This window comes from Rhinolophus ferrumequinum, chromosome 26, assembly GCF_004115265.2.
Source record: "Rhinolophus ferrumequinum isolate MPI-CBG mRhiFer1 chromosome 26, mRhiFer1_v1.p, whole genome shotgun sequence".
In the NCBI taxonomy this organism is placed as follows: Eukaryota; Metazoa; Chordata; class Mammalia; order Chiroptera; family Rhinolophidae; genus Rhinolophus; species Rhinolophus ferrumequinum.
In genome coordinates, this window is record NC_046309.1 from 22081530 (window position 1) to 22106970 (window position 25441).

The 25441-nt window shown below is 36.7% G+C and overlaps 1 protein-coding gene across 4 annotated transcripts in view; it reads right to left on the reverse strand.

The window, feature by feature from the left end:
• The window catches only part of PTPRZ1 (protein tyrosine phosphatase receptor type Z1), a 167143-nt gene that overhangs the window by 10375 nt on the left and 131327 nt on the right, over positions 1-25441 (reverse strand). For 2 of the 4 annotated variants that reach the window (XM_033098998.1, XM_033098996.1), the window contains exons 14-24: positions 17551-17642; positions 14773-14858; positions 12189-12209; positions 11923-12019; positions 9629-9711; positions 8177-8311; positions 7502-7636; positions 6372-6535; positions 4610-4745; positions 3046-3192; positions 128-221 (exon numbers count right to left, since the gene is read on the reverse strand). In XM_033098998.1, coding sequence (XP_032954889.1) covers positions 128-221; positions 3046-3192; positions 4610-4745; positions 6372-6535; positions 7502-7636; positions 8177-8311; positions 9629-9711; positions 11923-12019; positions 12189-12209; positions 14773-14858; positions 17551-17642 — 1190 coding nt within the window. The remainder of the gene's footprint in view (positions 1-127; positions 222-3045; positions 3193-4609; positions 4746-6371; positions 6536-7501; positions 7637-8176; positions 8312-9628; positions 9712-11922; positions 12020-12188; positions 12210-14772; positions 14859-17550; positions 17643-25441) is intronic. The other 2 variants (XM_033098997.1, XM_033098999.1) reach the window with 1 other exon arrangement.

A 25441-nucleotide genomic window follows, 5' to 3' on the forward strand; every position in this document is an offset into this window, starting at 1 on the left:
GCATAATTAGTGAAAGATGAGTGTATTGCTTCTGTCCTAAAATGGACAAATGTTGTCAAATAACTTACAAGGCTTCTATTATAAAAGAAACAAAAGTTCCCTTTTTTCAAGATTTAACATAACCTACCGGGGATGATGGAAGAAGTTCTGTTCTTTTCCCTGTTGAATTGCTTTAGGGCTGTAGAATAGTCGCTCTGCTGTATATTTGATTGACTCAGGAGCTGAGAAGGAGTCAAGGAAAAACACAGATTATTTCATTTAAGTCACTCAAATACACACACACACACACACACTCATACACACACAGCCCAACCAAGATAAGATACTGAATGTAAATATATCTGACTTCTTTTCTAAGAATTTCTTGAACTAAACCTTGTTTTAGGGAACTCCCTGGCACATGTGTGTTTTACACCAGGAAAGTTGGAAGGAGGTGAGAACACTTGCTTTCTAGTTTGACTTTCAGCATGGGAAAATCTCCCTCATGGCTTCGTTTATGGGTGTGCATCCTCTATTTCTTCTACTTAAATGTCACAATGCAATTGGGAGGTAAACTGCATGATGTGTGTGTGTGTGTGTGTGTGTATACATACATATACATACATACATATACATACATATATGTATATATATACATATATGTATGTATATGCATGTAGTTGGATTTTAGTCATTCTCTTAGTATTCCATCACATGAATAATCTATTTGCTATTTATCTGTTCCCCAAGTAGTGAATGTTCAGGTAATTTCCAATGTTTTGGTATGTCAAACTTTGTAACAATGAATATTGCTTGTATATTTCTGAATGTGCACACATGTAGGGGCTTCTATAGAGAATTAGGAGTCATCAGTGTTTAATTTTGACAGTCTGATAGATGAAAAATGGTGTCATGGTTTTGATTTGCATTTCCTTAATTATTATGAGATGGGGACTTTTAGTGTTCATTAGCCATTTAGATTTCTTCTTTGATGACTGCCTTTTTAATTTCTACTTCATTGACATTTATTAATTTGTCGGAGGTTTTGATGGCTTGAATGTAAATCTATACTCTGCTTAAAAAGTTGCAAATGTTTCTTGTCTTTAATCACACATTTACACCCAATTTTTAAAGATTTTCCTTAAGATTTTTGTTTATTACGTTTTTATTTAAAAAGTCCTTCTCTACCCTGAAGTTCTTGAAAGATACTTTCCTATAAGTTAGAAAACTTTGCTTTGACCTTGAAGTACTTAATCCATCCTGAATAATTTTAGTGTTTGAGTTAAGGTAGAGACCTAATTTTTCTTGTTTCCACACAGAAATTGTCCCAATAGCATTTATTAATGAATTCATCCTTTCATTACTAATTTGTAATGTCATATCTATCACAAAAATTTCCACATGTGCATGCTTTCTCTGGTTTATTTGTCTCTTTTAGAATATGAATTATTGTATCTGCATAATAAGTCTTCCATATACAATACAATAAATTTCTCTTCCTTCTTCCTTATTTTTCAGAATTGCTTTGGATGTTTTTGGCTCTTGACTTTCCTATATTAATTTTAAAATCAGTATTAAACAGAGAAGCCTGGCATCTGATAGGTGTCTGGTAAATATTTGTTGAATAAAATAGACATGTAATTTATTTCAAAGACATTTTTTATGAATGAACTTGAATAAATATCTTTTCTGATATGATAGTGTACAAACACACACACACACACACTCTCTCTCTCTCTGTCTCTCTCTCTTCCCTACATTTGCCTAGTTGTGAAGTTAACAGGAAAGAGAGTGAAATGTCTCTTTTTAATTGGATCTAATAAATATTTCCATTTTAATCTTGGGTTATCCAGTATAAGCCATATCAATTCTCTTATGTAATTGTGTAGGGGGTAAACCATATTTAACTGAGAATTCTGTTGAAAATGGGTAATACGTATACATATTTTTAATTTAGGGAAAAGTTATCCTAACAACCTAATGTTAATGTTTTCTATTTCTTTACTATCTGTTTCTGGAAGCTGAACCATGCACCTCTCTTTCCTTTAAGGTCTCCTTTAGGACTCAGATTAAGCTTGGCTGAGTAAAATATTTATGGTTTCCTGACAGCAGGTGCTAAGTTCAGCATTCACCCCTCATCTTTTTCTTACTCTCCCCAAAGCACAAAAGGTGCTGATTGAGAAACCAAAACGTTAGAGCGAATTCATAGTGCTAACATCTTCTGTGTTGTAGCCTGGGGCAGAAGAGAGAGAACATACTGAAATCTCAAGGTTTGTGGACTCTCCTGGGTTTTCCTCTGGGGTCTTTTGAATTCTTCCTAGATATTCCTTCTCAGAAACTGGCTCTGTTTCTCTAGGAATCCTGGGAAATTAGGTTAGTAGAGACATAATATGGAGCAAAGTAACATAGCCTCCATTGCTCTGGAAAGCCACGACTCTGCAAACACCCCCTCCGCCCCCCCGGCAGCTGGCAGGTCTGGTAACATCTGCTTTCTGAATCTTTGCCGACTGAGTTTTGGGAGTCAGAGAGCTAGTGATGCAGGAGGAACAATATAGAACAAAACATGCTCTCCTCTCCTGTGCACTGCCTCGTGACAGGGCGAGTGGGAGAAACTGGGGTTGAAGAAGCTATTGTTGTGGTGTGGCCTATTCTAGTTCAGGGGCTTCAAATGAGATAGATTTTTTCAAAAGAGTAGCACGAACAGCCTGAGCCATAGCATTCATGGTTGAGTGGTCTGGCATTTTCAAAGTAAAAAGAGCACTTGTACAGTCTGAATTGTCAGTTCTGTCTGTTCATTCTGTTGGGCTCGGTGCCCTCCTTTCCTGGACCGAGCCTGCCTTTATAAAAGTTAGTCTAGGGTTTCTGAGAACTTTTCTTCTTGCCACTCACAATTAAGGTTCTCCTTGAAACTTACCACGTGGCTTCGCTGCCTGCTGTTGAGAACAACAGAAGCCACTGTGCCAGCCGTGCTCTCTGCCCATCAGCACGGCCTCGTCAACTCCCATGAGACGACACAGGAACGTTCAGTTCTGTGGTGACACCCCAGAGGCTTCGAAGCGGACTCACCTTGAATTGCTTCTCTAGCTTTGTTCTGCCTGTTGGTCCAGGAATGAGGAGTGCATTGACGTAGGCATGGATGTGACTGTCCAGCACCTCGGTTTCTTTACTAAGTATGGCCTCGACCAGGGCATCGTGAATGAAGACATACTGTTCCTGGCAAAACAACGACAACGGGGAATATAAAATCAGGTTTTTCTTACATGTGTCCAGGTATAAAAGGAGCAGCTTCCATCCACAGACAAAAAGAGTTTTACAAAGCATGGGGAGAAACCCACAAAAGATTGCTTCTCAGGCCTGGCAGGACATCAGGTGGTGGAAAGGCGACAGTCAAGACCGAACATAGCGCTTCTCATCGCTCCCCTCTTTATTTCCTGCAGCTTGACCTTTGTGGGCAGGAGGCAGGAAGACGGGGGGAGGCAAAGCAGTGCCTTCTCTGCCCATCCTTCAAACCTGAGGCCCACTTCCTTCCACATTTTACACGAAGATTTCCATGACATCTACTCTTCTGATGGGTCTTCCCTTCTGTCCATTCTAAATCTCCTTTAGCCAGTCATATAGTACAATTTAGCACAATTACCTATATAGTTTTTAAAAGTCATCTTCTCTTTTATGTATGAGACTATTCTCTGGTCTTATCTCACTAGAATGTTATTTCCTTCATGGAATGAAGTTTGGTTTGCTTTGGTTTTAAAGCCAGTCATTTGTCTCGATTGCTTTTAAGCTGCCATCCATACATTTCAATTTAAATTCATTATTTAGACATAGTGAAAACAAATACAGATGTACAGACTTTGTCGTGTGTCATAGATGGCTAAAGGATATGGGCCTAAAGAGGGATATAATTTGAGCATAATTCATACTCTTTGAATATGAAAATGAATCCATTCATTCTCTATGTGCAGGAAACTTGAGGATCTTGCTAGCAGAAATAGGCGTTGACTGATCCATTTACTCATTTTCTGAATCTTCTCTGTCACCACTGTTATTTTAAACATATTCCTCATTTGGTCACAAAATAAACAAAATTTAGCTGGCCCATCTATAAGTTATATGCAATTACCTGGTTTTATGGGTTGAATGGTGTCTCCCCAAAAGATATGTTGGAGCCCTAACCCCAAGTACCTCAGAAGGTGGCCTTCTATGTAAATAGGGTCATTGCAGAGGTAACTAGTTAGCATGAGGTAGTGACTAGTGTCCTTATAAGAAGAGGGAAATCTGGACACACATAGACACAGAGGGAAGACAGCTATTTGAAGATGGAGGCAGAGACTGAAATTATGCTGCTACACCCAAGGAGCTCAAGGGGCTACCAGAAGCTTGAAGAGACAATAAAGGATCCTTCCCTGCAGAGGGAGCAGAGCCCAACCAACACATTGATTTTGGACTTCTGTCCTCCAGAACTATGAGACCACACATTTCTGATGTTTTAATTCACCCGGTTTGTAGTACTTTATTATGGCAGCCCTAGCAGACTAATACACCTACTAACACAAACTCTGTTCCACCCAGCTTTAGCATTTTAGTGACATTTCCAACCCGTAGATAAATAAAATTATCCCTTTTCTCATACCTCAGTTTGTACCAAATAATTTCTTTGTGAACGAATGTGTTTTAAGAAGCCAAATATGTTGACAGTTCCTTCGTGTTGAATTTGCTGCAACATACTGTCTAGTACAATATATGTGCCAGTTCTTCCAACTCCAGCACTAAAGAGAACACAAGGAAGAAACTATTTCAATGGCAAGCATAAAATAACCTGAAGATAGGTCACTAGTAACTGTCTTGTAAATTAAAATAATTTCCTTCCCCAAGCAAATGAGTCATATAATTAATTAGTGATCCAAAACTGGAAGCAGTTTAGTTGTTAAGCATAATGCTCAAGTAACAAAAAGTTTCTTTTATTTTTCACTACAGGTCAAACTGCAAAACAAGCCGACTATTTGGGTTGGAGACTTTTTTATTTTCAATAATTATATTTATTATTCATTTTATATCGTACAATGAAAATATCATAATGCATCAGAGCTCAGCAAATAGATAGTGTGAGAAAAATGAAAGCATCAGCTTCACCAAACTCTGCAAAGAAAAGGTCCCTGGGTCTGTATTGCCAGGTAGACATGTTTGTAAAGGTTTCCACATTAACGGGAAAAAGAATTTGATAAGATTTGCTGCTAAAAATATAATTTCAGTGAGATTGTGAGGAATAAAGCGTAACTGCAGTGATTTCTAAAGGGCCATTATCTATCAACTTCTTCAAAGACTCTACCGGAGAGATAGAATTCATAGACAGAGATTCTTTTCAGATGCTCCAACAAGTAGACAGTACTAGAGTGGAAAATTAGCACCTGCTCTGCACAATACCCAGGTCCTTCTCCATTTGCTGAGAAACAATTCCTGACCTTCAGAGCTATTTTCCTTGCATCTTCCTGTTTCCCTCAGCTTGTCTTCAGGCTAACAGATGAAAAATAACTTTAGATAGGTCTCTCCAACCTTGAGGATAACTCATGAGATAGGTAATTAGAATATTTCAGATAAGCTGTCTATCAAAGGTAAATATTTGCTTCTCTACAAACACAGACACTGCTTTGACAAAATTCTGCGCGTAGAAATGGACTTGACTTTTGTGGTCATAAAGCCTGGCATAGAGTTAGCACTCAGTAAACGTTAACTGTTTTTCTTTCAACTGAAAAATATTAAATTAAACCTCTACCATATTATTTCTTCTTTCTTTGCTATATCATTCTTTCTTATCATCAACCCAGTCTCGGGAGTTAAAATACTGGGCAATGATGAATTGATAACACGTTCAATAAGATATATTAGGAAAAACTCAGGAAAATGAGAAAGGGGTTTTGATCTCAAAGCATCTCGAAACAACTTAAAAGTCAAATTGTCACACTCTGTGCTTTGGTTTCTCTAATGTAAACCTGGCGCAGTAACTCTGCAATAGACTGTTTAGTCCTAGGAATAGGAGTTGCATCTCAAGCATGTTTATCCCACAGCATTGTGTTGTAATAAATGTTAGTTCAACAACGAAACATTGTTCCACCTGCTCCACATAGTTAATAAGTTGAAATTCAATTCAACAATCAAATAAAATACTAAATGTCATAGAAACACGTGGTACTTGGAATATTTAGTCATCAAATTCTGAAACCAGCACACTCATTGTGTAGCGATCGAGACTTTCGAAAGTGGGCATGTAATTTCATCCCCCTCATGAAACCGCTCCATGAAACCATTTCCACTTTGGTAAAACCTTTGCTCCACTGATTCCCTTTGTGGGAGCATAAGCAATTCTGTGGGTTTAGAAACCCAGCTCTGAGACTCACCTGCAGTGGACAACCACAGGCCCCACGGCATGGCGCTTGGCGTGGGACGCCTTTCTCACGAAGGACAGTACAGGCAGTGAGTACTCCGGCACCCCCATGTCGGGCCACTGCGTGTAGTGGTACTGTGTGATCACGCGCCCACTGGGTCTGCCTTTCTGGGAGCCCTGAAAGAAACCAGATAGCTAACAACAGGAATATACACAAACACACACAGGGTTCTGAAACATCGACTTGAAACATAGCGTGATGGTAGTCCATAAAGAGGCAAAAAAATAAAAATAAAAATAAAAAATACATTGCCACTTGTGAAGGTTCATTTTATGTATCAACTTGGCTAGGCTACTGTGGTCTGTGGTTTGGTCAAACACCAATCATACCAGATGTTGCTGTCAAGATATTTATTACATCAGTCAGCCCTGAGTCAAGCAGATGATTCTCCATCGTATGAGTGGGCCCCGTCTGATTCATTGACGGCCTTAAAAAGAATGACTGAGGATTCCTGAATAAAAGGACTTCTCAAGACTGCAAAATAGAAACCCTGCTTGAATTTCCAGCCAGCTGCCCTAATGAATTTGAACATAAGACGGCAACATTAACTCTGACCTGAATATCCAGGCTGCTGCCTGCTTCACAGGTTTCTGATTTTAGGGTCCACAATCACTTGTGCAATTTCTTAAAATCAATAATAGTTCTCTCTCTCTCTCTCTCTCATCTTTCTATCCATCCATCCATGCACATGAGCTCTTAGTTCTATTTCTCTGGAGAATCCTGATTAATACATCAAGGTTTTTGGTTTTTTACCCCCTTCTGTCAGTCTCTGCTCTTTTCAGTAGAATGTGCAGTTATCACATGGGGCAGAGATTTTCGTTTGTGCCTCACATCCATTGCAACCTTCGGCACCATGACCAATCTATCCTAGCTTCAAAGCAATGGCTACTAGCATTTAAATTTAAAGACTAAAGAGAAACCTTTGGGATTGAAGTGTGGCTGTGATAAGGACTCTTAATGCCGTTAATTATGTATTTATTTATTTTTTTACCCTGTCTTGGTTATAGCACCTACTCACTTGAAAAAAAGAAACAAAACAGATGTGTTACTCAATCGATGATGTCCATCACTTGTGAGCTCACCTTTTTTATCTTTGTGTTTCTTAGAGTAAAATTCCTCACAGTATAATAGGCAAGCATCTGAACACTCTTCTGAGTGACCAGAAAGTTCCCATATTCTTCACTACCCTCGGCAGGCCAGTACTGATCACATTTTCTCTGCAAAACAGAAAGTGAAGATGCCTTTTCCACATTCCAAATGAGCAAGGTAAGAGTTGTCACCGAAATCTGTGCAGGCCTGAGACTGTGACAGGAATGGATCTCTCACTGTTCTAAATATGTCCTTTTTCTACGTGACTGCACATGAGCTGTAGAGGAGACCAGGGACAGAATAATAGAACTGAAGGGAACTTAAAATGATCTGGTTCAAACGTCCCCCTTTCATATGAGGAAAGTGTGGTCCGATGGATTGAGTCAGCACGGGAATACAGCTCTTCTGGATTAAAATTGATTTCACTCTGCACTGTTTTTTAGTGTGTCCCATTTACTTTTTCTCACAGTACGAAGAATGCATTTAAATAGCAGACAACATGATTTACCGGGAAACTTTGTGACCTCTAATGTTACCTGTTTTCCTTTACTATCATACAATACAGAAAGGAATCCTGATTGGCGCTCATAACTTTTGCTGCTTCCGAATGCTGACTCTATTAAAAGTAATTTAAAGCACCTCTAATCACTATGGTGGGGATGACATACCCGTCCTTTCTCCACGAGGTTTGTTATCATGACGATTACTTCCACATTATGCTCCCATATCATTCTCCAGAAATCTTCGGCCGTGGATTTCAGTGGGCCTTGGGCAGCAATGTAAGCTTTTGGTCTGTTGTAACCCTGAAGAAATGAAGGACAAACATTTCTTACTCACTGATCTGCATGCCATTTTTAACCATATAAGACTTAAGTGTCTTATTTTTTTCTGTAGGAGAAAAGCATAAAAATGAACTTGCAAAGCTGCAGGAATGTGACAGTACTAACGAATACAGCAACTCTTCTTTAACTATGTTTCCTTGAGGAAGAAAAAGAGTTGTCTTTGTTTGACACCACCACAATTCTCTGCACCTCCACTTCAAGTACATTTACGAAGTCTATGTACCACGCTTACTATCTGGTCCTTCGTTGTGCAGCTCTGAAACGTGTCAGGCACTGGGGCTCTGCTGTCTGCATCACTTAGGAAGCCTCTGGGGTTGTCTCCTGACCCTCTCCTGCTGGAACTCAGCCATGCTAACCTTTTATAGCTATGCTTCACCGAGCACCCACTGTTGGCCAAGATGCTTTATAAGCCTTAACCCTCATCCTTAATCTATATGCAAAATGAAAGCATCATCCCTGATTTGGAGATGAAGAAACGGACGCTCAGAGGCATCAAGTGGCTTTCCAAACTCCCCCAGCTAGCCAGTGGCAGAGCTGGGAGTCAAAATCAGTCTGACTCCAAAGCCCATGTTTGATAGGACATACACAGGGCCTGCTCTGGAAGCATAAAGTGGATGCCTTTAACCCACTCTTTACTTATATTTGGAACTAACTTTTTTGAACTCCATGTTCCACACAGCATAAGCCTTAAGACAGCTAGACTGAGAGGTCAGTGTCAGGAAAATGACAGAGTTCCTCTGACATTCAGTCGACCACAGTGAAAAATCAGTAAGTTAGTGAGTGGTCTGCAGCCGTTGGGGAGCCCCAGTAAGTCCCACAAAGCTGGGTTCCTGAGGGATGTCCAGGATTATAAAGGCAGATAGCTGGCTTAGTGATCACTTTTAGCTGGTACCACTCTGGACATTTTTCAGTCAGGATTTATCGACCAGCTGCTATCGACACGGTGTTGTGCTAAGGAGTTCTGGGACATTCAAAATAAGCACACGTCCTGGCCTTCACATTTAAGGAGTTACAAACCCATCTGAATATACACATTCTACCTTGAACATACACTCCCAGCCTGAATCCCTTTCTCGTGTAGAAGATACACCAAATACAATAGCTTGACTGTAATTCAATCTGAAATCCTTCAATCACAGGATCGCTCACCGCTGATGTGTATTTTTTATTATCTATCATACAACATAAATTAAGTACTAGTATATGTACAGCACAGTGGTATAGTCAATTCATAGTCTAATGTAATTTCCATAAATATTTCCATCAAAACGTGCTTACGTCAACATAATTGGCATTGATGTAATCCGTCAGTTTGCCGTCTTTTTCAGCAAGTTGTGCAAGCTTAACCCTGCTATGATCATCTGTAATAACATAAAAAAAAAATTCAGTAGAGTACAGACTACTTTTCAGCATAACGGTCATTTATTTAGTCATTTTTTTTAAATTAAAAAAATTAAAATTTGTATCATAATTTATCAAGTACAATTAACATCAATGCAGATATAATCTACTTTAGTAGGCTTTTTGGGGCTACAGAGATGACAAAGATAAAGATAAAAAGAAACAAGAGCTTCTGCCTTCAAGAAGTTTTCTAGTAGAAGGTGAGAATAGACATACACACAGACAGGAATACTCAGGACTCAAGAGAGAGGTGCAAAGTAGTAGTGGAACATGAAGGAAGAAATTGTATTAGTTTGGGATGATACTAAATGTCTTCATACCGAAACCTGAACTTGGCATCTTTGATGGGTCTCTAAAGGTGGGTGCTGGGGCTGTGAACAGTGGAGAGCTGCTGAAGGGAAGAGGAGAGTGATGGGGTCTCAGAAAGCAAAGGATGGATGGCAGCATTACGCTCTGGAGAGGAGACTGATGGAGGCAGAGAAAGTAGAAAAAAAAGCAGAAGGGACGGGGAAGTTTCTGCGAATGGTTACAGCAGGTGGCTCTTTCAAGGGAAGAACCTCAAAGAGGAACTACTGAAAAGGGAGGCAGGAGAGTGAGCGTTTGTCCAAGAAGAGAGGACGTGGGTGCTGTACCGTCTGTAGCAGGGGGTGAGAACTATGGTAATTTACACATTGTGTACTGTGGCAATTAAAACATGGTGAAATGAGGGGTTGGGAATTGACTTCAGTTCTACAGAGAAACTCTATTTACTTGCAGGAACTGCATAAAAAGAAAGCAAAGTGTTACTTGGAGGAAACGTGGTAGTTTCACAGGGCAGGCCATTTATTCTTTTCAAGGACGAGGAAGTGAATACAGGCGAAACCACGACAAGTTAAAGAGATATTCTGGGATAATAATACCTCTGAGACAATAGCGGCTTACGAAGGTGCAGAAATAGACGTATGGCAATGGAACGATGGGTTTGGGCCAGGCTGACATACTTTTTTATTACGGTTCTAATATATTTTGATGGATGTTACTGGGTAAATTTCCTGGGTTGTTTTTCTTCATTTCTAAAATAGGACTGTTATGACCTATCTTGCCAAGTTTGTTTTGAAGATTAAACAAAATAATGTCTTTACAGTGCCAGGCATATAGTAGGTGTTCAGTAAATGTTAATCTCCATCCTCTTCTTAGTTAGCTGGTGGGTATTTTATTTAGCTTGTAGAGGGAATAGTTTAACAATTTCACCCTCTCCAAGAAGCATCTGAGTTTTTATGTGCAGCTGAGATAGCGGCTTCCATTGGGGAAGACAAACAGGAAGCAGAACCATCTACTAAAAGCAAAAGTTAGTGTAGGCGCTGTGGAAAGGAAGGCAGCAACTATGCAACTATTTAGAAAAATGTGATAATAAAAGCTCAGTGAATATGTAAGGAAGGATATAAGGAGAAGTTTCGGGCAGGGGGAATGAAGACGGATTTCAAGAGATGGAGGGGAGGGCATATAAAAGAAAATAAAAGGGAAGAGATGTAAATAAGAGGTACTGCGTACAAATGTTGAATTGCTATGTTGTACACCTGAAACTAATAGAATGTTGTATGTCAATTATGCTTCAATTAAAAAAAGAAGGAAGAAAGGTGTTAATTTCATAGGAAGAAATTCTTTTTCTTTTAAAGAAAAGAGCCAGATAGCTGCTCATTAAGAAGAAAAAGAGAGAGAACAGCTAAGAAAACAAAGGGAAAAAAGGACTCTAACCCTTTATAAAACCCTGGGAGAATGTCAAAAGAGGGAGGAAAACGTCAGAAGGAAAAAATAAAGTCTAAAGAAAATATCACTTGGTGAATAAATTCACATAAAAGTCGGTAGATCTAAAGTGCCACTAGGACCATGGAATACAAATAAGACAGAAACCATAAGAACAAATTTACAGTCCATGGGACCTGAAACAGGACTGGAATAAAATTGAAGTTTGTTTTAATTTAAAAGCAACAGATGTCATTAACTACAGAATGTATTTAAATTGGAGTGACGGAATGCTATGTATTGTCTGACACAAGTCTTATTCCCGGAGAAAAAGGTCCTGAAACAGCTACACTGAGTGAGGTCCGCTCTCAGAAGACTTCCAGATATTGTTTAAAAGCACGGCAATGACAATGGTACCAAAGTCAGAGCTGAGTTAAGGATGCACTTACAGGCAACGATGTTTATGTATCGGTTCTTGTGTTTGTTGTCTGGGTGATTGGAGCTGTCTGCTGTAATACCTAAATCAACAGTACAGCTCTGCACTTCCTGTAAAGAAATTGCACGTATAACATTTTAGCACATAGTCTTTCAAACAAAGTGCCTTAAAATATCACGAAGAAGACTAAACAAAACAGTCTATCCAAAAATATGTACATTTTTTACATGTTACAACTATTTCTTGGCTAAAAGAAGATGCAGTGAAATAATGCCTTACCTGGTAAAACTCTTTCAGTGTCTAATGAGGGAATGAATGCCAAAAAAGTAAAGAAATCAAATTCCACAGCACACGACAAATGAGAAAAAAAAGTGTTCATATTAGGTTTACAATGGAAAACTATGATCATGCAATAAATACATTTGTCAAATAGTAACAAAACAATGTTTCAAACAGTTGCATGCAAATCAAAAATTCTAACAATTTGGAACTTTCAAATTATGCAAAAGGAAAAAAGTGACATTTTAAAAAGGGACAGTGGTATAAAAATATGATGGATTTAAAAAAAAAAACGGAGATGACAACCACTATATATTTGATGACACATTTTGTCCTGTTAGTCAGATTTCCTATTATCCAAATATAATACTATTTGACCACTCTGGCACTATTTGAAACTCTTAATTAGTGATACATTTTTTGTTTATTTTGAGTCATTTTAAAGAATAAACAGCATTCTATTAGGTGGTTTGTAACAGATTTAGAGCTGTCAAAATATTAAAAATCTCTGAAAACTTTTTTTCTGGGTCATTTTGAAACAAAAATTTAGATAGCATTACTTTCTACATATTTAATTAGTAGACCTCTTTTTAATTTAAACTTCAGTGGGTACAGAAAAATTACTTCTGGCAATTATCTTTTAAAATTAATAAAATTCTTTTTAGAGATGCTTTCTATCTAAATATGTTAGTTTGGAATTTACAATTAGTTAATATTAAGAGCATAACATGAAAGCCTTATAATTTTTGAGGAAGTATATAACCCAAATATGAAACTGATTCATCAGCAAACTGCCCAGCCTCTCTCCAAATAAGCTTTTGAGGTCTCTTTTACAGCAAGTCATTCTGATTCTAGATTTAAAAACAATTTAATATATGAAGCCCTTAAAAGGCCCACCATTATTAGTTATTAGGCTGATTGTTAAGTTAATGAAAAGTTTTCTTGAACCAAACAGGGTTAAAAGCAATGGAATTCAGAAAACACTTTCTGAGGTTATTTTATTAATTTAATTGTTACAAATGGCTTAATAATATTCAAAATGATTTTATAGTTGAAAACTATAAATTTGCCTTTGCGCATATGCTTTCAGCAACTTTTATTATAAATTGTCTATTTTTTTCTTTATGGTTTTTAACATCTGGAAGACTAGACCTATCCTCGATATAGTATCCCTCTTTCAATTATTATTTTGTTTGATCTGAACCTGATAGTTTTTATGAGTTTAACATCGCACCCCCCAGGAACCTCTATTATAGTAAGAAAAAATAATTTGATGTTTTAAAGTATGTAATTCTTTATATTATTTCACTTTGTCATTCTCTCACACTGTTTTTTTATTCAATGTAGCTGACACTTAGATTTCTTTTAAGATGAAATGAATTGGCTTTTTTTTTTAATTTAGTCAAACTCTAGCATATTTCATTTTTGATTGTTTTGGTTTCTTAAAGCTTTCTAATCTATGGCATTTTCCTTCCTTAAATATACACCTTGGTTAATGTAACTCCCGGGATGAGGTTGCTGGGTACAATGGAAAGAGGGCACCCTCTGATCAGGATCAGAGCTCAAAATGGGAGTTTAGGGGGGGACAGAAAAGCAAAGTGATGATTCTTACAGGGGAGGGGCCAGAGGGGGCCTGAAGACCCCCAATTTGCTGGCACGGAAAGGACATGAGTTTTAAAATCACAGACCTATGTTTGAATCACAGCTCTGCCATTTATTAGTTGTTAATTAACTTCTGTGAAAGTTGATTTAATCAGTCACAGGAATACAAATAAAAACAACTTCCAGAGTTGGGTAAAGGTTAAATATAGAATCACTTAGTACAGTGACTGGCGTAGCAGGGAGTGGTCAATAATGGTAACTTATTGTTTGTGGTTGTTACTGTTCACTCGAAGCTTATGGAACCCTGTTTTGAAAAATCTGCTAAATGGGTAGTTCAGTGGGCCACGATAAATTTGCAATAAATCTCCCTGTCCCTTCTGTCTAAGAGGATGTTAAAGGATATTACCAGAAAAATTTTCACTGATATTAAAGTTTAAATGTTTTTCAGAAATATATTATTTTCTTGAGAAGATGGGATTTTACCTTGTATAATATTTATTATACCTGTACCAATAAGTGCATTCAAACTGATGTAATGCTTACAATTAAGAGTTTGTATGTACTCTGGCTGAAAATAATGAAATTTAGTGGTTTAGTGTAATTTATATAATTTAGAAATTAAAAGGAATCAGTGTTACTAATTCAGATCATTGAAACCTATGTAATTTTACTAACCACTGTCACCACAATAAATTTTAATTAAAAAAAAAAAGAGAATGCTGGAGTTCTGTATTTTACGGATGAGTATTAACAATGTTTTAAATTTTTCTTCTAGTACAACATGGCTTTTAAAATAGCAAACCAATTTCCTAAATTATATGATAAACATAACGTATCTCCCAAACACACAGTGATTATGGAACTAATATTCTCGCTAAAAGTGAAAATGGTTTCAATGACATTAGGTCAAGAAACAGTCTCCGGCTGAATCTCTTAAGTTTGCTATTTTCCGTATCACTTAAAATAGACATTAACATCATACCTCAAATTCTTCACTGAAGCCACTGCTTGCATGTAAGTCTGCCACACGCTTCGGAAAGTGCTTTATTGGAATTGCTCCAACATCATCTAAGTGAATAAAAAATTCGGTTAGAAAGGATAATTCAAATTAAATGGATGTGCCTCTCATTTGTAAAGATTTATAGAGTACCTTCTTCTAGAAAAACTTCAAGTACACTTATAATCCCAACTGAAGCACAGCTGTCAAAGAAACATTAAGCAACAATTACCCCTTTTCTCTGTATTTATTATCAATCATAACCTGCATTTTAGAATTGTTTTGATCAGGAATCTCTTTTCCTCTCATGCTCTAAAGAAAAAAAGAATTAATTTTCCATGTTAAATTATAAATACCACCAAACCCTCTCTTCTTACTAATAAACTGTATCTCTTTATGGGTAACTTTCTTGAACATGAGTAGGAGTTGCATGTAAATTCTGGAGGAAAATGTAGACATAATATACTTTCAATTTTACCATGGCCTAAACATAATATAGAGTGCAATTTCAGTTTTATGAAATTGTATGGTCTAAAGGTTTACAGTTAACTCGTCAGATTTTTACATTTGAAAACATTTTTTCCCTTCACTTTTTAAATAACAAAGAACATTTATATGCAGACTATTCATTAAAAATAAGGTCCAAAACCTTTGGGACTTTTAATCTGTAATATTTCAAAAATTCTAACTTGAAAATATGCTATGTAAACAAAGTCACTGGATCTGTTAATTCATAGTGAAGGGGCCAAATTATTTCAACTGGCTCTATTTTTTTCTTCTTCCTGGAAAGACTTTCTTAGATTAAACATATTACTAGTTCACAGTATGCAATTTCACAAGTGATTTATCTGACAAGGAAACATCAAACACATTTCACTAGAAACAGTTATTTACATCAACAGATGTTCAGCATCTAGGCCATTTAATATTTTTAAGCTTCAGTTACCAAGAATTTGTTGATTAAAAAAAAAAAATTAGAATCCATCTGTTCTGTCTCTTAGATGAGTGTACCTGAATACTAAAATTGAATTAGTGAGTTAAACTTAAGAAACACTAGACAAAGATGTAATTCCACCTTCACACCTACAGAAGGATCTTGCCTGGAAGGTTTTATAATTAGATAAGAAAACAGAAATGATTTATCACATCTAAATCATTGGCTCTTCTAGTAAAAGTCCTTCAAACCCATTGATATTCTCCTGTACAGGTAACCTCTTTCGCAAGCAAACTGACTACTTTTTATTTATAGTTGTGTTATTTTGGCAATTTCTTTTATGAATTGGTCTGCAAATAAGTGAGATGAACATATCTTTTTATTTTCTGATTTTACATGAAAATGTGCATATTTAGGTGATCAGGAGAAAATGCCCTTGATAACTATTCTGAAACTTAGAACAGGGATTTTGGATTTTGGGTTTCATGGACAAGGTCCTTTATTTGATTTGTTGTTAATAATAAACTATGTTGGACTTTGGATAGCATGATGGTTAATTTGCACCCCCATGCTGCTGGGTTATGTAGAAGAGGTATGTTTGAAAGTGAAGGGAATCAAAAGGCAACAGATACCTGAGAACTGCCAGTCTCCAAATTCTAAATATGTGGATGAGAAATTGTGCTGTACTAAAATAAACACACAGAATTTTAATATAAACTAGAAAAACAGAAATAAAACAGTAGTCGTTAAAGACACAGAGTTGATGAAAGAGAAAAAAAAAGAGCCAAATATTTCTAATTCATACGTCTAGTGAAAATTACAAAGAAAATGCTTCTCTCTCTCTCTCTCTCTCTCTCTCTCTTCTGTTTTTTAAATTATGAGATCCCAGAAAATAACATCCGGTAGAACTCGGGCCTTTAGCAATAACTTATGTAGTACCAGGCAATTTTAAAAAGAGGCTTCTGTAAAATGGTCACGTAGATAAATTTTTCCTTTTGTTTCCCTGATTGGTGACTCTCTCTATCCTTGTCTCATCCTCTGACCTCCAGTGTTTCTTCCATAGACCACACATTTCTGGACAATTCTTTTTTTTTTGTTACCCCTTTCATTCTGAAATGTTATACAATGTTAATTGTCTATGAATTTAGTTATAGTGAACTATAGGCTCAATGGGTGTCTTAATCAAAATGACACTGGCTAATTCTTACGTATTGTAACCAGGTAAGTACTGATAAAAAAATACTTAATGTTTTCCCAGGTATTTAACTGTCTGACATTTTGATTTGAAGTATTTCAGGCAACCATGCACTCTTTGGACTCACAAATTTTTCTACCCTAACCATTTTAGGTTTTTTTTTTTTTTTCTAATGCAGTCAAGAGAACTTTTCTCATGTAAACTCAGAGGATCAGGAAGAAACTAAGCTTTATCCTCATTTTTGTTATCTTGTCCTGTCTACTCTACTGCATTGATTTAGTCTGCTTTTGCTGTTTAGGTTTCCATTAAAGTAACTGAAATGACTGAAAGTTAGCGTTATTCTTAACTAATATTTTGTTGTTACAATATTTATGTTCTGTAACATATTACATCTGAACAATTATAAATTATTTTGCCACATCATCTGTATGGTTAAGAATGTTCAAAATTTATGAGAACAAGATATAAACCTGGGTGCCTGATATGTGATGGAATAAATATTTGGGGCAACACAAATATTTGCTAATTTATATTTAAGCCATTTGTTAAGTAGTCCAATGAGGACAAACCTTCCAACACTGTGCTTCTCCATAAACATCTACTGGCTACTCACGGTCACACTTGAAGCTATTACCTGAAATTGGAAAGACAGGTGTTGGAGGTGTGGATATTACTCGAGGGGAAGTACTGTCTTCTAAATAAAAGTGTGCAGTCTGGAAGCATTTCCTGGAAAGGAAAGAAAGCAATTTATACTACTGGCTGCCACAGATAATAAGACAACTTCTGAGCTACTTGAAAATTATGGCAGAAATCTCCAGAATTGAAACATAAGTGGAAATCGATATCTATTTCATAAAACACAAGGCATTAAAGAAATTTATGGCCTCCTAATTTATCTCAGTTTTACCTATACCAGGTGCAGAAGAGTGAGCAGACAGCAGACCTGCTGAAAGCAGAGACGGCATCTGAAGTAGTTGGTACCAAGTAGTACTCTGAGGAGATAAGACACCTCAACGCCCTAGTTTCTCTCTTTCACTGTTGCTATACACCAGTGTGTCCTGCCATCTTGGACAGGACCAGAGGAAAAGAAAGTGTGTCCAAAGATATTTTCACTCAATACTTCAGTGACCAGGTGCTTCTGAGCATATTCAGGGGCTAGCAAAAGGCAGCAAGCTATGATTACGTAGAAATGAAATTCCACAGCGGTAACATGTTGATGAAAAAAGAAGGCAGCTTTATACTGTAAGTATAATGCAGTAATGACAGAACAAAGTGAGGAAATAATGAGCATATAGTCAAAAACAGGGGTGATTTTCTTTCCAACAGATCCTAGCCTTGTTGATGAGGGTTTTGAGAATAAATATATTTGGAATTAACGACAACGATGACCTACAATGTCACCTGAATCTATTTTCATTCAGATAATAAGAATAGCATCTGGTAAGAGCACACTATAAACTGCTGAGAAGAGCAAAGAACCAACTGCTGCTATAAACTAATGCAAACGATCCCTAATTAAAAAATTTAGATAATTAAAACTGCTAATGACACTCTTTGATGTGGGTCATTTAATTTATTTGCAGTACTATTCATGAGTGGTTAAGTTGAAATATAACAGAAATACCTGTTTGAGTAAAAATGCCAATATCATTTTCCATTTAAAAGCTTCAGGCTACTAGATACAATCCTAATGAACTTTAACATAACATTTGTTCTTATGTGACACACCTACACTGTGATATATTTTCAGTAATAAGTTCCCTGCATTAAATTCTTCAATGGCTTCCCACTGGAATTAGAAAGATATTCAATTATTTCAGGAGAGACTGACCCACTGTGACCTGGTCCCCTGCCTACTTCAGCAGTGCCATCACCTGCAGGTCCTTCCCTCACCCACTAGGCTCTAGTCTGCACTGGTCTCTTTCTCCCTTGAAGAGGCCCAGTCAGCACCATCTCAAGGCTTTGCTCTTTCCCTCTGGCCACCTCCCTCCCTCCTGTCATTTTTGCATTGGCTCAAGTGTTACTTCCTCTGAGAGTTTTTCTCGGACCAGACCAGCTGCAAGTACCCCCCAGCCCACCAAGTCACTGTTCTTCGCCCTTTTGTTTGCTTTGTGGCACTTATCAACGTAAGAAATACTGTATTGATCTATTTGTTTACTTGACTGACGTGTTTTTCACTGATCCTACTTCCTCAGCAGGTAAGCTCCACAAAGGGAAAGGACTTTGGCTGAATCACGGTAGTGTTAGTCCTCGGTGCTAAGAACAGTGTCTGGCATGTTGTAGGTACCCTCAAAGTACGTGTTCAATGAATTCACTGCAATAAGTATGAGTAGCATAAAATTATATAACATATAATCTTCATTTCACAAGAAGAAAATCCAAAAGCAATGACATACAGAGCAAAAACTAGCCCTGTGCTCTGACGGGACAAGCCTTTGATAAGCAAACCTGTGAGAACACAGGTAACTGAGAGGACATCACAATGTCTTCAAAAGAGAACAGGTGGTGCAAGGAGGAGATGGCAAATTGACAAAGGGAACCTGAGCTAGGTTCTTATCCCGGAAAGAGGAGCGAGTGTGGCAGAGTGCGAGGAGTGGAGGCATGAGGGTTACAGGTCTCACGAGAAGGAAACTGTCCTACTGAAAGTCTACATTCAAGCATAACCGAAAGCAGGAGCCGAAACTACAGGGAAATCTGGCAACCACAGATGGAGCACGTTCTGACACACTGAGATGGAAACACCAGGTTGATACTTGCTTTTAAGATCACAGAATTAAAAATATCTTTGATTCCTCTAAAATATGGTTACACAAGCCAGTAAAACGGATTCTGTTTAGTTTTCAATGAATCTTAAAGTTATAAAATGCCTTCGGGAACAATAGTACATTATCACGACAAATATAATAATCCCGTCAACAACATTTTTGACATAAAAAGAAGGTCCAGTTTGAATACCTTCACTGACAAGTAGCTCACTTCTTTATGAGTCACTTCTAGTTACTAAATATTTCTTTCTTGTACCTGCTCAAAATTCATTCCCTTTTAAGTTACCTCCAAATGGTGCCAGAGAGGAGGTCTTCCCAATCCACTATTATGCCTCCAACTGTTGAAATCTTTCTTGTATCAAGCCAAAAATCTATCTCCCTATTATTTTGAGACTTTGGCTCTAGTTCTGTATTTTACAGATTTTTAGATTGTGGTATCCAAGATCTTTCGATATGTACACTCTACCTACCTATGGTCCTCACCCTTTCTGATGTTTATATTCCAGTCATACCAGCAAGTTGTAGATCATGGAACATGCTTTGTTCTGTCCCAACTCAGTATTTCTCCTCCCTGCTTTAAACATGGTTCTCTTTCTGATCCAAATGCCTCACTCACTAATATGTCAGGAAAACTCTGTCCTCCTTAAAAATAGCTCAGTGATACTTTCCTGTGAAACAGCCTCTCATTTCCTATGCAGACTCTAGCATTCCACTTCCTTTGCTTCCACTACACCCAACACAAACTGCTATTCACACTCACCTTATAGCGATTGCTTTGAAAAATATGCTTAACTAATCCAAGGATGACCTTTACTTCCTGGATATTATTCTCTATTATTTTAAATATTTTTATTAACTGGTGGTTAGTAATTATTTTGGGAATTATTTTGGAACATATTTGTTTTCTTCCTATATCCTCATTACATTTTTTAAAAAAGATAGATCCATGTCATTTGATTTATGTAGACCCAACTTTTCACAAAGTGCCAGGAGTACAATAGGTGTCAAATAATGAATGATTAGATGGATTTCCAGGAGCAAGTATATCTCACCAACCATAAATTATTCAGCTGCATCCTAGACTCTCTTACCACCTGAGCTTCTAATGGGATAACTTAAAATCTTGATACATTTGGGAGGAAGTGGTCGGACATATACTGAGGAAAAGATGGATAAATGGAGAGATAGCTGAATGGATGGATGGATGGATGGATGGATTGACAGACGGAGGATATGTTGGAGAGAATGGGAAAAAGGTACCATGTTTCCCCAAAAACAAGACCAGGTCTTATATTAACTTTTACTCCAAAAGATGCATTAGGGCTTAAGTTCAGGGGATGCCTAAGGCTTATTTTCCTGGGTAGGTCTTCTTTTCGGGGAAACACGGTAGTATCTCACAGAACAGAAAAGGTAAATTCATGTTGGTATTGAGCTTTAACATGTTGCTAACATTCATTGTAGTATCTGGGTATAGGGTATATACTAGCTCTACTCTTTTCAGCTATGTAATCAAACATTTGTTGGTTTTAAAAAATAAGGGTCCAATAATGTTACCCGCATTAACCAGTAACAAAAGAATCTTATGAATCATACCAAAAGCTTATAAGTGGAAAACGTTAAAACAGCACAGGATAAATTCTGGATGAAAAGCATCTGTACATTGCTTAGGGATAAGTTATAGAAGTTACCTAGAGGTGAAATTCTGCTTGAAAGGCAGCATGGTACCGGGAGGTCTTCCCGCTGGGTTGGTAGCTCCCCTCAATGGTCCACAAACTTAAATTTAAGACCAAGAGAGAATTTGTAATGCTTTACTTCCCACTCCCCTCGCCAAAACAATGTGCCTGTGGAAAGTTGTTTTCTGTACTGCTTTGGATGGAGTGCTGTTTTGTTGAGTATACCTTTGGAGTTTTTAGATTCTAACTATTTAAAAAGCTCTCAAAAATTCACCCTTTGTCTTCTTTAAAAAGAACCTTGTGAAAATCTTCCTTATTGAAGTAATTTTACATCTTAGGAACTTACAACTTGGCTCATGTAAATTATACCTTAAAACATCTGGAAAACAATTTCAAGGCATATTATTTAATGTATGACACGATTCAGTATCTATAGTCCATCTGTTCTGTATAAGCAGCGAATGTCTTCACATCTATGTGCCAAGTGTTGATAACTGTGTCTCCTGCTAATTATCACTCAGCCATGATGAAAAAAGTGATGACTGTTTTAAACTTGTAGACATAGGTCCTATCAATCAATGTTAATCTGATTATTTAATTTACACCTTTTCATCACAGTATTTAGAATTGAAAGCTAGAAATGGGTAATTATTATTCCATTTTTTAGACCCTTAGACAAATATGAAACAATATTAATCATGTTGCATTCATCACAGAAACCCTGAAGGAGGTCTGACTGAAATCTGAAAGGTGATCTAGTGAACATTCCCCCTAAATGGTAAAAAGAGAAACTAATTCCTAGGTGGGTCAGTGCCATGCCTATGGCCACACAGCGAATGCCACCCTGTACCGGGAAAGGGATCCAGGTTTCATCACCTCTGATTTGTTCTGTCTTCCTGCTACGTGCTGTCTCTCAAGGTTTACACAACACCACAACACACAGGAGACCACCTTGAGTTAGGTAAGTTAGACAAAAGAGAGGATTTGTTACACCCCTTTGAGGTTATCTTTTCTCCTAAAAATTAGGTTAGAAAAAAATTTAAATATATAAACTTAGAAAAACTTATAGGACCGTGTTGCCGTTAGGACTCTTCTTGGTATGCCATTTGATTTTTCAACCTTCCCACAGGCTGTAGTTTCCCAGAAGGTCTAAAATGCTTCCATATTGGCTAGTGAAATCATACCGTTTACAAATGCATCTACACTGGAATTTGGATAATTCATACAAACCTTGAAGAATGCACTAACACTGACATTTTTGTTGTTGTTGTTGTTTTTTGTTGTTTTGGTTTTTTTTGTAATTTAGCCAATTGTACCCCTATTGTATTACTGTATTACTGAAATAAAAATTTACATTTTGAAGTGATTTAACTTCAAATGGATGTGAGTAGAACAGATACGTTAAATTTTGAAGAGGGTAAAAGTGATAAATCTTATCAGAACATTTGATAGATATTATATGTATGTGTATATATATATATATGTGTGTGTATATATATATATATATACATATATATGTATATATATATAACTATCAGGGTGCTCATTTTAAAACTAATGCAATGTGTATTCAAAGCAAATAAATTGTTATTTGTGAGGAAAAGAGAAATATCTTTTGGTGAAAGTCAAATGTATATTTTCCAACTTGTAATTTTATCTTTTTTCTCTATATAATACATATGGGATGACCCATTACTAACAGAAGATAAAAATCACTCCAGATTTTAATTTTCCATGAAATATCAAATCATATTTAATAAGACTCATTTTCAAATTTGTAGAAAATAAACTTAAAATATGAAGTAATAGATTAAGAGACTCATTATTATTTCAATATTATAACTATAACCCATCTGACATCTTTATTGGAACTTTATTCTAACACTATTTACTATGAAGTAGAATTTGGTCCCACTTTCCATCTTATTTTAAATTTGGTTAGCCCCAACTCCCATTAATTTCAAAAACTGGTTTGGCAGGAAAAATCAGGTTAGATATAAACCAGTAATCTAAATAAACATGATATCAGTGTTGGTAAGAAGTTGGGCTAACAAGCCCGGGAGGGAGTAGGGAGAAAAGCAGTATGAACTGTTGTTGAGTAAATCTTTATGGATTATGTACGGTGTTCACGATACTCTACTGAGCATAGAATCTTCTATAAAAAGAGTCACTGGCAATTATAGAAATTACTGAAGAAAGCAGCTTTCCTTGCATCATGGTATGCACAAAACAGACTCCTAACCCATGTAAGATAACAAAAGCATCATTTGCTCTCCCTTGCCTACAGTTTACCGTGTTCAGTAAAGGAAGGCAGCTATGAAATACATGAAATACAGTTGGTCATGGAAACATTCCATCCATGACCAATCACATGCAACGACATGTTCCAGGTCTCACTGTCTCACACACACTCAGCTCTCTCCTGCTTCCTGGACCTCCTTCTTGCTATGTCCTGCCTGGAATGCCCTTCTCCTTGTATCTCCACTTTCTGAATTCTATCCAGTTCAAGCCCCTACATTTTACATGTACTCTGTACAGTCTGGCCTATCGAGATCCCTGTTCTCTAACCACCTTCAGCTTTAGAGATTTCGGCTGCCATGCATATGCTTTTTGTAATATTTTATATATTTTTCATGGGAAATTATTTCTCCTCAATACACATAAATTTCTTGACAGACGTGACTGTCATTCATTCATTCATTTTTTAATATTTTCCCATTGTAGTTATCACAGTATTAGGCACATGGGAAACAGTCAATAAACAGTGAATATTTCTGAATAAAATGAGAGAATGTATTTTGGGATAACACATAAAGAGTGGTGATAGGAACTTATAAAAAGACGTTGCTGAGCAATAAAGAAATTAATTTTAGATCTTCTGAACAAAATTCTCTTTTAAAACAAAAGTATATGTTAATTGCAGTATGACTCATTGTGGCCAAGACAGGTAAACAACCAAAGTGTCCCTCCACAGATGACTGGATAAAGAAGATGTTTTACATATACACAAGGGTATGTAAGTCAGCCATAAGAAAAGGTGACACACTGCCAATTGTGACAACATGGATGGATCTTGAGAATATCATGCTAAGGGAAAGAAGTCAAATGGAAACTGTCCGGAACCATACGATTTCACTCATATGTGGGACATAAAACCGCAAACAACAAACGAACAAGACAAGCAAACAACAAAAACTCATAGACAAAGACAACACTATGGTGGTTACCCGGGGGGAAAGGGAGATGGGGGTGGATAGAAACGCATAAAGGAAGTCAAATAGATGGTGACAGAAGGAGACTTGACTCTGGGTGGTGAGCGCACAATGCAATATACAGATGATGTGTTACAGAAGTGTACATTTGAAACCTATAATTTTATTAACCAATATCACCCCAATAAACTTAATAAAATGGAAAAAAAACAAAACCAAAACTATAAAGTACGAAGCTGTGCCCTTTCTTAGTTTACAGATACGATTCCTCATAGCATCATACAGTCCTTGTTTTCAACAGTTATAACACTGGTACTGACTTACATTGTACCCCTAGGAAACAGCATTTGCCGTGTGTTCGTCTTGCTATATGATAGGAAGCTTATGATAAGTGCAATTTTCCTTGCCCTTTAAAGGTTTCAGTAGGTTATTAATGAGAGTGAAGCTAAATTTTACCCTCAAGGCAAATTATAATAAATGTTAAAATCCCATGCATCTTAATATAGTCATTAACTTCATTTTCTAATTATATTACTATTTTACTTGCTTGATTTTTTACTTTGTATATGATTGATCATTTTTATTAGATGCAGTTGATATGCATCTTCTACAAAATCTACTCTTAATAAAAAATTATGTTTTTCTAAATAATAACTTTTGAAATTATAACAGCTGGAGCATTTAAGCTGAAAAGCTTAGATTTATGTTAAATGCTGTGATAATGTTTGAATGTTAATTAGATTAATATGAAAGTGTAATTGTCAAAATACTGTATTATATTAACTGAAACCAAAGGTCCTCCATTTTACTTTTAATTATTTGATTGAAGTATGAAGAACAATCAAACTTTTTATTATTACATCTCAGGATTCAAA